The sequence below is a fragment of the Epinephelus moara genome, chromosome 16 (genome assembly GCF_006386435.1).
Source record: "Epinephelus moara isolate mb chromosome 16, YSFRI_EMoa_1.0, whole genome shotgun sequence".
Lineage (NCBI taxonomy): Eukaryota > Metazoa > Chordata > Actinopteri > Perciformes > Serranidae > Epinephelus > Epinephelus moara.
Window position 1 is genome coordinate 7,823,780 of NC_065521.1, and position 16,350 is coordinate 7,840,129.

General features: G+C 39.7%; 1 protein-coding gene across 6 annotated transcripts in view; it reads right to left on the bottom strand.

Annotated features, from left to right (window-relative positions):
- dennd2da (DENN/MADD domain containing 2Da) overlaps nt 1–16,350 on the bottom strand; it is a 56,018-nt gene that overhangs the window by 29,493 nt on the left and 10,175 nt on the right. For 2 of the 6 annotated variants that reach the window (XM_050064642.1, XM_050064641.1), the window contains exons 2-4: nt 10,105–10,171; nt 9,923–10,009; nt 9,671–9,736 (exon numbers count right to left, since the gene is read on the bottom strand). In XM_050064642.1, the coding sequence (XP_049920599.1) occupies nt 9,671–9,736; nt 9,923–10,009; nt 10,105–10,171 (220 nt within the window). Of the gene's footprint in view, nt 1–8,315; nt 8,660–9,670; nt 9,737–9,922; nt 10,010–10,104; nt 10,172–16,350 lie in introns of those variants that run through there. The other 4 variants (XM_050064645.1, XM_050064643.1, XM_050064644.1 and 1 more) reach the window with 3 other exon arrangements.

Sequence of the window (16,350 nt, forward strand, 5' to 3'; positions counted from 1 at the left end):
ACAGGGCCATGTAGCTTTGGATTTTTTTCTTCCTCATTAATAAAACCCTTCATTTAAAAACTGCATTTTGTGTTTACTTGTGTTATCTTTGACTAATGTTTAAATTTGTTTGATGATCTGAAACATTTAAGTGTGGAAAACATGCAAAAAAGTAAGAAATCAGGAAGGGGGCAAACACTTTTTCACACCACTGTATATATACATGACTCAAAACACAAACACATTTTCAATGCACACAAAAATATGTTTCATTCCATATATAAGTAAAAGAAAATCCACATATAAAAAATAAGATTTATAAACATATTTGTGATGCACATACAAATATGTCTTGTTTTAAATATGTGCAATTGAAATTCACAAATGTACGCATGTAAAAGTATTTGCAATTTTCATCAAATACATATTTGGAGGTTGTTACATTGACATATGAACTGTTGAACCTGCACTTACAAAGTGCTTTTAATTTGTAAACTTCCCTGAATTTGTGTGTAGAGGTCGCCGGTAGGACGTTTTCCAAACTATCGTTATCGGTAAAAAAAGGCTCCGATAGTTGCCGATGGCTGCAAAGGTTTTTTTCCCTGCAGCGCAACAAGCTGTTTACTCTCCTCCCCCGCTATCTCTCCCTCTGTTCGCTGAGGGGAGGAGCTGCTAGAGAGAGCGAGAGTGAAGCTTGATTTATGGTCCTGCGTTAAATCAACAACGTCGCTACGTCGTAGGGTACGTGGCTACGCAGAAGGCTCGCCGTAGCCCCCGGCGTAGCCTGACGTGCACCTCCCCAAAAATGTAACTACACATCGCGGCGACGCAGACCCAGCGCAGACCGAGAGGGCTGTGATTGGTTTGCTTGGTAGCAACGCATTTCCGGTTCCGTATTTCCAGATTGCGCCATCCCCGCCATCTTTAAACATCTTCTGCTGCAATGTAGATGTTGCAGTATTAAGGTCCATTTATGCTTAACGTTCAATACGGATACGGATACGTCTGTCCGTGCTCCCGTTCATTTCTCTGTGACCGGAAAAGCCGGAAGCTAAACAAAGAATCAACTAGAGACGACGATAACCATTCAGGAAAGGAACGCAGCCTCCTGCCGCTCTGGCGGTGAATTGCACCGCGACAAAATGGAGTGACGGAGAAGTTCGAAGGGTTCACGACGGCGTCACGGCAACGACGTAGGTACGTCGTAGGTACGCCACAGGACCATAAATCAGGCTTGAGATGGCAGGCGCAGCATGTGCAGATGCTGCAGGGTAAAGGAGGCGTGAGGAGTCCACCTGGAGATAAGCGGTAAGTGTGATTCTAACCTTCACGAGTTAAAAAGCCAAAAAACATAACCTCATCGGAGGTAATAAGTACCACTTGTTCAACAAGCATAAATGTGCATCATATTTCAGCATAAACAGCAATATTTCCCTGTGCATGTTTTTTATGACCTGTGACCACAGCGTGCTTGTTAAGTAAGCAAACAGCTTGTTAACAACAAGCTAAAATGAAAGCTGTCTGTGTGTCGTCTGTTTATCTTAGTGTGCCACAAATCTTAAAATTTGGCAAATTCTTGTAAATTTTATCTGCTGGCTGAGACAAACCAACACTGCTCGCACAGCAGTGCAGCATAGCACTGTACGCACACTCAGTTGGAGCGGAGCCTGTGTTGTGTTCAGGCGTTGTCACGTAAATAACAACTTCCAGCACTTGAATAGGCCATAGCACAACACAGCAGCATGTCATTTTGCTCCTGCCGCCCCATCCTTGCGAGAATGATATCTCAAGAATGCCTCAAAGTAATTTTTTCAAGTTTGGCACAAATGTCCACTTGGATTCAATGATGAACTGATTCATTTTTGCACAAAACAGAAGCATGTCAAGTGACTTTTTACTTTTATTATGTTCAATAAAATTGTATTTTCCTAAATCTTGAGACACCTCATATGTAAGCTGACAGACATCCTAGGGGAAACACTGCATATAGTGACTGTCCCTGCTGTAGAAACAATATTTAGTTTATTTAAATATATAAATCATTTCTAATCCTGTTCTGAATTTATTTATTTTTTAATGTTAATTAGAAAAACCCTAATTCTTAGCTTAACTTAGTATTGATAAAGAACCAGACTGTTAAGACTAAAAGTTTTTCAAGGATAAGATAAAAACTTTTTGTCTTAAAGCACCACCCAGTGATTGGGATATCAGCCGATTAATCAGCTATCGTTTTTTTCCTACTCCAAACTATCGTTATTACATCGGCCTTTAAAAATCCACTATCGGTCGACCTCTATTTGTGTGTGCGAGTTTTAAGACTCCCCTGACGTGACTCGATTCACAAATGCATTTTTTCTAAGAGAGGATTGTCTGCATCCAATCAGATGTCTCATTCCTTTACAGCCAATCCCATGAGTGCCTCCCCACGGGGGGTGCCTGACCTCCGTTAAAATCTAATGTGTTTTTTATTATCCTGTTTTTAGTCTTTATTCATGCAAATAGTAAAGTATGGAGCTAGAACAGTCTCAAAATGAACAAATGCATACGTCGGCGGAGCAGGCCGACACTGTGTATCCCAGAACGGATATTTAAGTGTGGGTGAGAGGAGCAGAGAGGAGCGGCAATGGTAATGTAACCTGGGCTTGTAACTATAATCTAATTACTATTACTAATTTATTTCTCCTGTTTTTGAAATTATAACGTGTTACATTACTCTGTTACTAAGCCTCCGTATGGAACGCCGAATGGACCAAAACGTCTAATTCAATGTTTGTCTTCAGACGTCAAATTTGTACCTCTTAAGACAACAGAAAATGCCATGTTAAAACGTCAGTTTTTAACGTCTTAAGATGTTTGATCCGTTGCTATTGGTTGGCATCAACATACCCACCCGCTTTTGATGTAAGGCTTCCATGCTCCACCTCCTTTTGACGTAGCGGCTGCGTTGGGCTGTATGTATGCCTTCGTTGTTGCCATGTGGTCTCTTGGTAGAGGGTACGTTTTGCCTACATACCTGTGACATGTCTTATGATTAGTATTTGGGACAGTCCATTTCTATGAGGGTGGTGTGCCGGTAATTTTGAACTCTTGCAAAGATTCTTGTATTTAGGCCCTCAGAAGGGTCTCCCCCTCAGAAACAGATGAAGTGGCAGCACCCAATTAAACAGACGTGTTAACAGGGCATTTTCTGAAGTCTTAAGAAGTACAACATCTTAAGACGTTAAAAATTGACATTTTAACACAGCATTTTCTGTCCTCTTAAGAGGCACAAATTTGACGTCTTAAGACGGACGTCAAATTAGACGTTTTGGAATATACATATATATATATATATATATGTATATATATATATATATATAAATCCCCAAATACATTTGTGAATCCTTTTTTGTGCATTTATTAATTTCTGTGTGCATTTATTCATTTTTTTTTTTTCTTTTTTTGGCCATTTTGCCTTTAATGGACAGGACAGGTAAGTGTGAGGGGGGGGGGGAGAGAGGGGGGATGACATGCAGCAAGGGGCTACAGGCTGGATTCGAACCCGGGCCACTGCGGCAACAGCCTTGTACATGGGGCGCCTGCTCTACCACTAAGCCACCGACGCCCCGCATTTATTCATTTTGAGACTGTTCTAGCTCCATACTTTAGTGTTTGCATGAATAAAGACTAAAAACAGGATAATAATAAACACGTTTGATTTTAGCAGAACGAGAGAAAGACTTAAAACAGCTCTGACTGAGTTTTGGGACCACTTTACACCAAACTATTGAGATCACAGAAGCAACCACTACTCAAGCAAAAACCAAAACCAAAAATGGTTCTTTGTGTTGACATTTAAAATGAGAGGAAATTATAACTTTCACTACCAGGTGTAGTCATGGCCCAAATTCATTTGCTTTAAAGGGATAGTTCGCCTATTGCCGTAATCCCTATAGTCATATGAGTAGGTACATTACCTTTAATTGTCAGTGCATGCTGTTCTGAGATCGGTGGGGCAGAGCTGCCTGCTGAAATGGAGGTGAACGGTACAGGTCCTTCTCTCCCTCAAAACTAATCAAATACACCATCAAATGACTCCAAAACGCTCTTGTGGACAACTTGTAGCTAACACATTCACCACGCTATGAAATAATAATGTAATATTACGAGACAGAGTTGTTTTGAAGCCAAATGCAGAGCCGGAACTACATTCCAGACATACAGTACTTGCTGGGCGGAGTGATTTCAAACAGCATATGTTTAGTGCAGAACTCTCAGAACAGCACGCACTGACAATTAAAGGTAATGTACCTACTCATATGACTATAGGGATTACGGCAATAGGCGAATTTGCCAAAATGTCGAACTATCCCTTTAAGCTGAGTAGTTACATAGCCTAAAGCAAATGTTTGCAGTGCATTTGGAAGCACATATATGGTCTGAAATACTATGCAGATGCTTGACACTGAGAAATTCTGAATTTAACTGATGCCCACATGCCAAAATAACTTTACAGAAATAAGTTTGTGTTACAATATTAATCCTGCTTTCTGAAACAACTCTGTGCCTGACACCCAATACTTTGACCGAGCATCCACCACAACACCACCGCCAACACAAAAGCAGAAACAAAAGTATGCTGCAGTTATACAGTGATGGGCGACAACTCCCTAAAAAAAGGAAACATCACTGCGAGTGTGGCTCTGCTGCTATCACTTATGCTGTAGTTCTGGTTGTTTTGGAGCAAATTATATTTATTAGTAGATGAAAACTCCGTGAGCTGCTAGGTGTAAAGAACAAGTGCAGTTACATCTATTTAAATTGACAATTACAATATACTAGAGCAACCGTATCCATATAACAACAAAGGTTTTGCAACACAGGTCTTCCCTATTAATCTTCTGTGTATACTGCCGCACCAACAGTGCTGAATCATTTGTTTACTTCAGACTCTGAGGAAAGAATTTTTTATGCTTGTGCTGCATTCAGGTTATGTGGGGAAAAAACAGCTTCCTACAGGAAAAATTCTTTCCACCTTATCTTTCAAACGGTAAATAAACAGCATTAGGAAAAAGCTGGTAAATACTGCATCAGGCATTAGGATATTTGCTTTGATATTTAACTATAACTCTGTATACCTCACTCAGGTACTTACAGAGTCCATTTCCAAACTCTGACTTCCCAAATTTTGGTATCACAAACCAGGAAATATGTCAAGTGGATAAAAATTAACCACAAACAAGGAGCAAATTTTACAACTCATCTTATCAGAAGACAAAGACAAAGAAAAAGAAAAAGAAAAAGAAAGATTAGAGCAAGATACTTTCCTAGAAACTGGCACAATTAAAAAAGTCTCACCGTGCATGTCTCCCAAAATATAATTTTCAAAGCTCTGAGGGGCACAAACAAACATAAATATTCCCCATTCCCATAAATATTGTTGTACTGGGGTAGAGGCACAATTTTTACAGGTAGATAACTCGAAACCTGGGCATATAAAGCAGAAATGATCTGTAACTACACATTCATCAGACAAAACACTGAAATCACTGGCGGGTGAAGTGAATAACACTGACCATCTTGTTACAATGCAATGTTCTGCTGGGAAACTTTGGGTTCTGGCATTCATGTGGATGCCACTTGATGTGCTCCATCCACCCAAACACTGTTGGAGACCAAGTACACCACCTCATGAAAACAGCACTCCTTGATAGTAGTGGCTTTCCAAGCAGGACAATGCACCATGCCACACCATTAAAACTGCTCAGGAATGGTTCGAAGAAAATGACAAAGAACTCGAGGTGTTGACCTGGCCGGTACCCCAGAGCTATCCCCGATTCATGGTCCTTGGATAAGACTTGGCTCTAACCCGTCAAGGCATGGACACAGGACCTCTGGGGGGGTCCTGTGGTGTCTGGCACTGAGGCATTGGCGGCGGACCCTCTGAGTCCTACAGATGCTCAATGAGATTGGGATCTGGGGAATGTGGAGGACCAGTTGACACCTTGAGCTCTTTGTCATGTTCCTCGGCCGTTCTTGAGCCGTTTTTGTAGAGCGTCTGATTGACTGTATACACTACATGCAGAAGTAATTCGACTTCCAATCACATTATCTGGGTGTGTTAGTCCGACTTTGAGAAAATCGATTCAGTACAAAATCAGTCGGACTACCACTTTTGCATGTATTTTCAAAGTCTGGTTTTAGTCAGACTAACACAATAAATTGATTTTCTCTAATGTCATGTAAATGTACTGAGTTTTTGGGTGGGTGGAGCATGTCAGCTGGCATCCACATGAATGTCAGGACCCAAAGATTTCCCAGTAGCATTGTAACGACAAAATCAGTAATTCACTTCATCAGTCAGTAGTTTTAACCTTGTGGCTGATTGGTGTAAAGTTATATGGGCAAGTCTGCAAAGAACCCAACGCCCATTTATATTTGTCTTGACACAAGATACTGCAGTTCAACCAGTTTATTGTAAAAGGGACCCACGCAGATCAGCCCAGTGAGAGCAAATATGGGTTGAACCTGTGCTCTTTATGGAAAAAGAAGGTAATAGATCTTGCTTATTGTGTTAAACTCTGTTGGTAAGGAGTAAAGAGAGGTTGCCACACAAAAAACGATCTAATCCCAAGTGAATCACTTTAAGACAAAACTGGTAACACTTTACCACAAACTGCATTCTTGTTGGTGTGTGGTTGTGACTGCAATGTCTGGTTTGCTGTCAGAAATGATCTCACATTTATCACCAACTTAGACATACATGTATGTGTTATGTTAAAAAGCTGTAAGAGCATATACAGTACATAACATTAACTGAATGTCTAACTGAATGTATCCGAGATGGCCTACTGTACAACTGGAGTAGACAAAAAAAGACATTCACTTTCAATTTGGTGCACCTCCCTGGGTCCTGACAACAACCTTAACCGAGGCCTAAAGTCCGCCTTACACAACCTCTGTTGTCAGGAACACAGTGTTTGCACTGTGTCAATAGCAATGGCAGTGTTTCCCCAGCCAACACCTTACAGGTACTTTGCACTCAATCAGCTGCCAAGAAAAAACAAATATCCAGCAAAAACTATATTTGGTTGTTCTGTCATTGTTTACTCTTTACATCAACAATTACTTGCAAACCTTTCTTAAGCCTGCATGCTACTACCTAGTTCAGCTCCTGCTGCTCACCTATGATGTGGGTGTAAATAACAGTCGTTAAACAACCTCACGCCCCAAGGCTCCTGGACATGTTACAACACCATGCTGTCAATTCTTTAAGAAAAGGAATGGCGCAGTCACCAAAGCCAAACTAAAACTGCACTAAACCTGCTCATTTGTTCTTTTTTATTTACAAAAACTACAACCTGTAGCTTTCAAATAAAACATGTTCACATACCTGTCTGTTAATCCAATGGTATCCAAAATATTGCAGTTTCATCAGTGATCTCTTTTTTTGTGTCAACAGCCACATTCCTGGCTTAATATGTAGCTAGCCATGAAGAGCCTCACATGAGGTTTGCTGAAGGTGAAAAGGTGTTTGACTTCAAATATGAAAGGTGGTTTAGTATTAGTGATAACTCCAGTTTCAAACTGACTGCAACTCAAAAGACATTCTGTTATTTCTGCCTCTGTGGCTTGAAAGTAACCCAGATTCCCATATGTAAAACTTTAAAGAGGCTAGCTAAGAGTTTATGAAATGTGATATCAAGCTATAAGGTGTCAAATTAGGCAACATGCTTAAGTATGTGCACTTGCCACGGACAAAATTCTGCCTTAGGATTGACACAGTGAATCACATAGTTGTTGTAATGGGGTTCCCGAATAAAACAGTTAAATTTCCTATACCCGCCTGCCGCCAAATCACACCAAACTGCATTTAGATATAAGTGAATTTAATGTTGTTGTAATTTTAGGTTGGTCTGCTGAACTCACATCACAACAAAATCTATCATTGCGGTCGATTTTTCAGTTCGGCGTACTTATATTTCACCATGCTGCACTCTGAGTTAGTTTTTTTGTCCGCAGTATTCAACTACAAGTCAAACAGTGGAACTTGCACTGTAAACTAAGGTAGAAGTCTATCTTTTCTTAACATAGAGTGGTTGACAATTTGAAACACGGACATACAACTTTGCTCGAGACATGTAAACATCGCATGTTCCGACAGGTGTGCTACAGTAGCCTACGTGTTGACGTTAGGTGATAAACAAATGTTCAACAATAACCTCAGTATTTTTGGTAAATGTTCTTCCGTGGGCTTAACTGTTGATATAACGTAATGGGTCCAATCTACGTAGAGTAAGTCAGTCAGATAAATGATAGCGCACAGCCTGGGCTGTGTCAGCTGTAATGTTACTCACTCCATCTGCTCTTGAAGTTGGTCAGTCCGGGCCCTCTCCTCCTCCTCGTTACCGTCTCACTCATTGCTATTTGACCCACACACAAACTGTCGTCCTCTCAGCTGTTTTTGTCAGCAAACTCAGTAAAACAACAGCGGCACTTCATCGTCTCCATTCCTGCACATACACAGCATCCTGGCTCGTGCTCACCACCGGTCCGCGTGCTTCACGGGCTCAAACAGCTCTGCTGGGAGCGTGCCCAAGCGGTCCGGTCTTGTGTTGCGTTCAAGGCATGTGCGAAAAAAATGTTCATAGTCTGATGTATTTCCTACTGTTGACCTCTGTTTTATCAGTTCAAGCGTTATCGTCTGTAAAGTCCTTCACACACTGAGTTAAAACACCTAAAAGATATCATAGAACCGTAACAAGCCAACAACAACAAAGACAAAAAGTGATGTAGTTCTTTAAGTCCCTCCAGCTGTAGCCCTGAAGCCACTGCCAGCAAGCAGTGACTCAAACTTCTTGAGTAAGTGCAGGCCACAACAGCTTTTACTTTCATAGGAACCTGCTAGATAGAACTGGAACAAACTTACTTTACTGGCTTTTCTGCCACTTTGACATACTGTTAGGGCAGGTTAAAATTTCTGCAAAATGCTATTTACAAGTGCTGTCACTGTGTAATTACAGAAATACCCACAACCATGAAATACAGTTCACCTGAAGTGTGTAGAATAGTCTTTAAGGAGGGGCTTAGCCCGGACCTCTGTGTTTTTGTTTTTTTAAAGTCTGACATTTATTCCTTAGTATGGCTCAAGCTCCAACTCCTACACTTCCAATAATGTAACTCAAAACAGGCCTTTATGTACCAAATACTATAAAAGTGACTTTAGAGAGCTCATCCAGAGCCACAGAAAATGTTATACAGTTGGTTTCACAGGCCAAGTAGTGCTTCTTATATGCCTATGCCTACATTGACCATGACATGGAGTGCCTCTTTGATATTTCATAGTGGAATTGATCAGAGTGCCACTTTTCCACCAGGGGGAAGTGTTGATGGGTGATGAAATATGTTGTCAGTAAACGTTTCCATACACATTTTTCTGATTGCCTGTGTAAATTAGTAATACATAAATGTACTTTTTTGGTTTTTACCACATAAGCTGTTTTGTAAGTTTTAATTTATAATAGCCGCAATCCACATGTATATGACTATGACTGATCATTACTCTGGTTGCCAAGCAGCTCATGTATGAGCCAGTGACTGTAAAGCACAAATTAAACAGCTAATCAGCTAATGAATGAGAATAAGAATGCTACGCTCCATTATGCCATGCTTTGCCATGTGCACTTAATGCTCATGTTACCTTCATACATACCTGTCTCCTTCACCTGCTCCTGGGTACAGAATAGTTGTGCAGCACCATCTTCATCTAGGACTGACTCTAGGATTAGAAATGAAAAAGGTTCGCATTAAAAGCTTTGACCAGTTGGTGTGCTTCATACTGTGAGGGCACCAACTGATTCGTCATATTATAGTATATTAATGTCAGTGATTATTGTTATCATCTCAGTAGGTTTAAATCAATCAGTAGCTGACTGACAGGGGATTATGAAAGTATATTGTTTACCCGTTCGCGATGTCTCTCGTACTGATGAAAATGACAGCAACCCTCTCCGCCCTTTAAATCCACCTTCTTCATTGCTGTTGTGCCTTTCTGTGGAAATTCACATCATCATAATAAGGATTTACCACTGATGAAATGGCTGATTGATATGCAGGTATATTTTGTAGTTAAATCAAGACACCTACTTTTGATACGGAGAGATGAGAAGCTGAAACTCCTTCTTGCATTATGAGGCAGTTGCTGCTCCGAATTCTGAGAGAAAGGGGAATAAAGACACATTTAAATGAAGTAAAAAAAACTAACAATTAATCAGTGGTCCAGACAGAAAGACTAGTATAATTTTCTGCCTTGCTAGCAAAATAAATATGTTTCTTAGTCTGTCGGTATCTCAGCAGCTACTGACCATACACATTTATTTGAACATTCAAAGATAATTCCTAATGGTTTTGGTGACCCTCTTGAGCTTTCATCCAGTGCTACTGTTGGGTCAGAATTTCAACTCTGGATCCAACATATCTGAACTAATGGTCAGGTTTCCAAGAAATTTTCAATGACCATTTATTGATCCCCAGATCATAAACCATTTTCATTTTGACATCTTCAGCATCATACACAATATATTTAATATCTAGATTGTCAAGATATTTGCTGTGAATGTTCATGGTGAACAGAGGATAAATCCTAATGTTTTTCATTACATCGCAACTTATAGAAGTCATTATTATTGCAGTATTACAATGGTCCTGAGAGCTCAGTGCGCTGCAAATAGATGCAACACAAGCAAATGAAGACACATTTATACCAATTTGACAACATGTGCAGTAATTAGAAAACATCCAACAACGTGAGGATTCACAAAAACATCAATTTGACAATGTGTAGCAGAGTCAGAACCTGCAGTAACTCTTATGGCCACTTGAAGCTGGCTCCAGAAGTGAGTCAGTCCCCATATTAAAGTGTCCAACTTTACAGTAGAAATAAACATATTTACAGCTGGTACAAAAACAGTTTTGGTCTCTATAGCTGATTTTGACATTAATGACAGATGAGAATCTTTATAAAACGTACCCATTTTCATTTTTATTGAGGCTTAAAGTTACGCATAATTAATACAGTGACCGGTTTGAGTGACAGGCTGTCTGTGGGGTGTCACCAAAGTCTATGAGTCAGATGCACCCCTAGCTCCATCCACTCTGTCTCCCAAATATGGTCACTTCTGGTTCCAAAAATCTAAGATGGCAACAGTCAAAATGCCAAACTCGAGGCTTCAAAACAGTAGCTATGTCCATTATTTTTAAAGTCTGTGGCTGTTGCCATGGCTGTTGGCTTATGAAGTTGTTGAAGTCAGCTATTTGTCATTGGTGTTGGAAAATCCCCAAAAATGTTAGGGGTTTTGTTTGTTTGTGTTTGGCATATTTTAACATTGTGATCACATGTTTCAAATATCATCGGAGATGCAGATCTATTTTTAAGTGATAGCCTTTTGCCTATTACAGCCTGCCAATTCAAAAAAAGAGAAAAATTAGGAGCAGCACAGGCAAAGTTATCTAACTACTATTATTGTCCTCTTATTGGAGATTAGTTAATTTAAGGATCTCCAGATGCTTGCCTAATTGCTAACTGACAAACAAATGAAGCAAAGGGATTCCATATTAGTCATGTCAGCAACAGCTAGCAGTAGTTGCTTGTCCCCTATTAGGGGTTCTCAAAGTAACTATTAACCAGCTAACATAATATTAGCCTGTTTCAGACTTAATTGTGAATATTGGTCAGATTATTTAAATTGACAGCCTAATAATAAGCAAAGGGCTAAGCTGGGTAAACAGCACAGCAGATCTGCATTCTGCAATCATATTTGAATCACTGGAAAGCAATGTTAAAATAAGACAAAAAAACCAAACATACATTTTAGTTGACTTTCCAACACTATTGACAGATAGCTGTTTTCAATAACTTCATAGGCAGTGTTGGACTGTGGCATAGGCAATATAGGTGAATGGTAAGGGCGCCATCTTAGGGGGCGCCACAAATGGCAGAGGAAAAAAATGAAAATGTTTATCTTTTACTATTTTTTACTTATTCTATTACTAGTATTATTTTGAAATATTACATAAGGCCACAACAACACAACTACATAGCAAAGCCTACTAAATATTAGTGAGGCCTGTTTTTCTGGGCTCCTGGGTACTTATAATCAGCTTATTACAAACAGTAGATGTCAGTCAGCACGCCCTCAGTTTGGAGAAGTAGCCTGGACTCTGACATGAAAGCTAAATCTTTTACTGGCTAGTGACCTAAACAAAGTCCCACCTAAAAAATCAGTATCAGTTAAAGTGTGCGCTACATTTAGAATATTTTCACTGCTTTACCTTGCAGTGGTTTTCAGTGGTAAAATGAAGCTGGCATACTGCTCTCTCTCAAAAGCCAGACTCAATTGAATGTTTGAGTTAATGTTTCATATCTTATTGCTCTGTAAAGCACTTTGAATTGCCCTGGTGTATGAAATGTGCTGTACAAATAAAACTGCCTTGCCTTGAGAAAAACAGTGATTTAACATTGCTGTACACAGGGGCTGCTGGTCTATGGCTGTATCGATCAGTTATTTTGTTTGTGTTAAGGTGGATTTACACTTGTGCATCAGTGCTATGCAGAGCCTACACTGCAGCACGAAGCCTATGCCGTTGTAAGCAGTTATACTTGTGTAGTAGTGTGTCTGTGTCACTCTGCAGCTACACCTCCAAAACACTCGTCGGCAGTGGGTTTTCTGTGAAGTGCTGTGAAGTTTAGTTGATTCAAAACACAGCCAAAACACACATTACACATGCTTACTAGTGACAATGTCAAACACAAGTACACAAATCGGCATCAGTGTAACTTGCAGGATTCACAAAACAGCTGTCATTTGCTGGACACATTTTACCCCCAAATACAACATGCTAATGTTATTAGCACAAGCCTATGGCATTTTACATTGTATAAACTAGCATAGCAGCTAGTGGAGATTCCCTCTGCTCATCGTATGAAGCCAGGATAAATCACATACAAGAATTAAAATGCTATTTTGTGGGGGCTTTACTATCTTCACAATTAATTGTTTCTTATCTGGGGAGAAAAAAAGTAAATAAAAGCTTTGTTTCCACTGAGGTGGTTTCAGCTTACAAAAATAGACAGGAGGTCTGCGTCAGCATGACATGTAGTTACAATTCCACTTTACTGTGTGACTTTGGTGTTTGAAAGAGTTAGTTCAGAATCACCAAAGTCACACAATAACACAAACTAACTAACTGATTGACGCAGAGGTGGACCAGCAATCCCTCGTTAAGCGAGCAAAAATTACTGTTTTTGTCAATCGAGTCTGGTGGTTTTGCCGAGAGCATAGATAAGAAACTGAAGTCGTTTACGGCTTCATCGTCGGCGCAGGCTGTCTGACAGGAGGGTAAAGTGGTGGAAATACTCTCAATACAGCATACACCTCAACTGATATTGATTGGGTGGGGCTTTCTCTGGTGGCTTAGTTGACATCTGCTATATGAAATACACTGACTATGGATAAGTACAACCCCACTTCAAAAATATGAACTATCCCTTTAACAGTACGTTGGTCTGAGACTATTAGACCTACAGGCTCATACTGTCCAATCTGTCTGTGGCTTTAGTAGTTCTATTGCTCTGCTCTGACCTTTAACTGAAGTCAGTGTATAACTCAAGTCACTGGCGCTAATACCAGTTTACAAATACCATTCCTTTACTACCACCAAGCCACTGTTGTTTCTTTGGTTTGTAGCTGCAGCTTTTATGGTTAGTTGTGTTACTGACCCTTGTTTGAATACTCAGCTGGAAGCTTATAGTACATGAACTGTATATGAGCATTATCGGTTCGGCATGGGAAGACACGGCCACTATTTATAGCCGACCAAAATGACAGGACATGATGATGCCCTATGGGAAAACTCCCCAGCAATATAAACCACCAGTGTACAAGTGGAATGCATCAAGGCAGGGTTAGTGGAGCACAACATAAAGGAAAGGATTTCTAATATCAGTTTGTTATAGTTGTAAAACACTGTCTGTTTTTTTTCCATAATTTTAATTTCTAAAAGCTTAAACATTTGGCTTTTATTCAATCATTGATTTCCTGGGAAAAATCTTCTGGCACAGGAAGCGATGAGTTTTATGTTTCTTGTTTGTTTTGAATAAACCAGATAGTAAGCACAAGCAGTGAAGGAAAAACCAAGCAAAAAGTGTTGCCTACATTAAGTCAAAGCTCCTTACCAGATATTCCAAGAGAGAAAAGAAGACGGAAACTGACTGTCAGACCATCTGGAGACATGGGGGAGGGCAGTGCAAAGCAACACCTCAGTCACGATTGAAAAATATGTTTTAAAAACCATAACAGTCAGTGGTTAATTTTCTTTTTAGTTAGTTAGTTTTAGTTTTCTGAATCAGATTCCATTAGTGTATAAAGGATGTACACATTTACATTCAGTCATGACATTGATTTGCTTCATACATACATAACTATTACCAGGCATGAACATAGATAAACCTCAGATGGTGCTCAAGCACCTGCCCTTTTGCCCTCTGACTAGATAAGTCCGCTTAGTTTTCAAATTTGGCCCATGGCATCAAATTTCCATTAAAAGTGTGCCAGTGGCTTTGTGGTCAGAGCCCATGTACAGAGGCTCCGTCCTTGCTGCAGCGGCCCAGGCTCAGTTCTGGCTTGCAGCCCCATGCCCCTTGCCCCTTGCAGCCCAAAAAAATAATCTTAAAAAAAAAAAGCGTGTTGTAATGCCTTACAACTGCATTTGGGTTTTCATTCTGCCAGACCGCAAGAGCCCCTGCCCCTCCCTAATTAACTTCCCCTGTCACAGTCATACAGTCACCACAGTAAACAAACTTTCATGTGCCCTGCAGAGCAACATCACATCTTCCTGATCTGCTCTCATGGACAGCCAGGTGACAATAATGTTGTTTGACACTGATTAAACTTCTATTAAAACACCTCAATACAGCCAGTCTAATTTAGACAATAACCCACTATTAATCTGAACAACAAGTAGGCTAAGTCTGGTGTAAAATCACTCCATCTCCCTCCAATGCTGATTACGGTTTACCTACTGCCTGGTGCGAGTGGAGTTTTCCTACTTCCACATATCTTTAAAAACCAAAATACTTAACTGTTTCACAGGTTAAATTAAAGGGTTCTGATGGGAAAGTAACAACAAGAGAAAACATAAAATAAGACTTGTATTTAATTCCTGAAGAGAAAAAATAGCTGAATTAGATGTAAATGAACCAAACTAACCCCCCAGATGACTTTTTTTCTCTTCAGCACTCCATTAACTTCATATTGAAGAACTTTGAGGTAGAAATCATCCTCAGTGTGTGGGTGTTTCAAAGCAGCTTCTACTCTGTACATCCAGAACCATTTAAACCTGTGGAACATGGTCCCTCATTTATACACGTGTTGAGCAGAAAACATGAAATAAGACAATTTCGTCTACAGGAGAATAAATATTTGAAAGCAGTACAGAATGCCTGAGAGTCTTACTGCTTCTATTATATTTTTATTTTGATTTGTCACCTGGATTTTGTTTTCCTATACATAAATAAATACATTTCCACCATACACTGATGCAGAAAAAATCACCAGAATGCAGGAAATGAAGTGTTTGAGGCTCAAAATGTCCTGGGACAGGACCCCCAGACCCCCCTGCTTAATATGTGTCTCTCGCAATGTTTAAACATTGTCTGCATCACTGTATGGGGATTAAAGCAAATATGTAAGTTAAAAAAAACATGTTACTGTATATAACTTTATTTTTTATTATGAGAGAGGTGTCCCTTTTTTACTTAAGCACCTGCCCTCAAAAATGCCTGTGCACGGGACTGCCTATACTACTTTTTAACAAGCCCTATTCATTTTCTTTATGACTTTATGCAGTAGTGTGTATGATGGTTACATCAGTTTGTTATTAAGCACAAACTCAGCTATGATCATTGAGTTCAGGTTTTGGTTTCAGCCTCTGGTACAGGAACAAAACCTGATAACCCGTGACGATAAGACTTCAGGAAGCTTTGCTGTGGCTGACTGTTGTTTGTCAAGAAATTGTTCCAGCACATGGCTCCCCTAAAACCTCAAATGATTGTTTTAATAATGATTTAACAAACTTGATACAGATCCTTTAGAGGTGTTGGTAGACTAAATTTTTGACAGAGTCTAGTCTTTATGCTAAGCTAGGCTAACCACATCTTAACTCCAGATCTGTACTTAAAGGGCCAGTGTGTAATATTTGGCATGGTTTATTGTCAATCTGAATCTGAATCTGAATATTCTACCCATTAATATGTTATACAAGTGTATAATCGCTATAAAATAAAATTCGTTTGGTTTTCGTAGACTTATAATTATGCTTTTATATATATATATA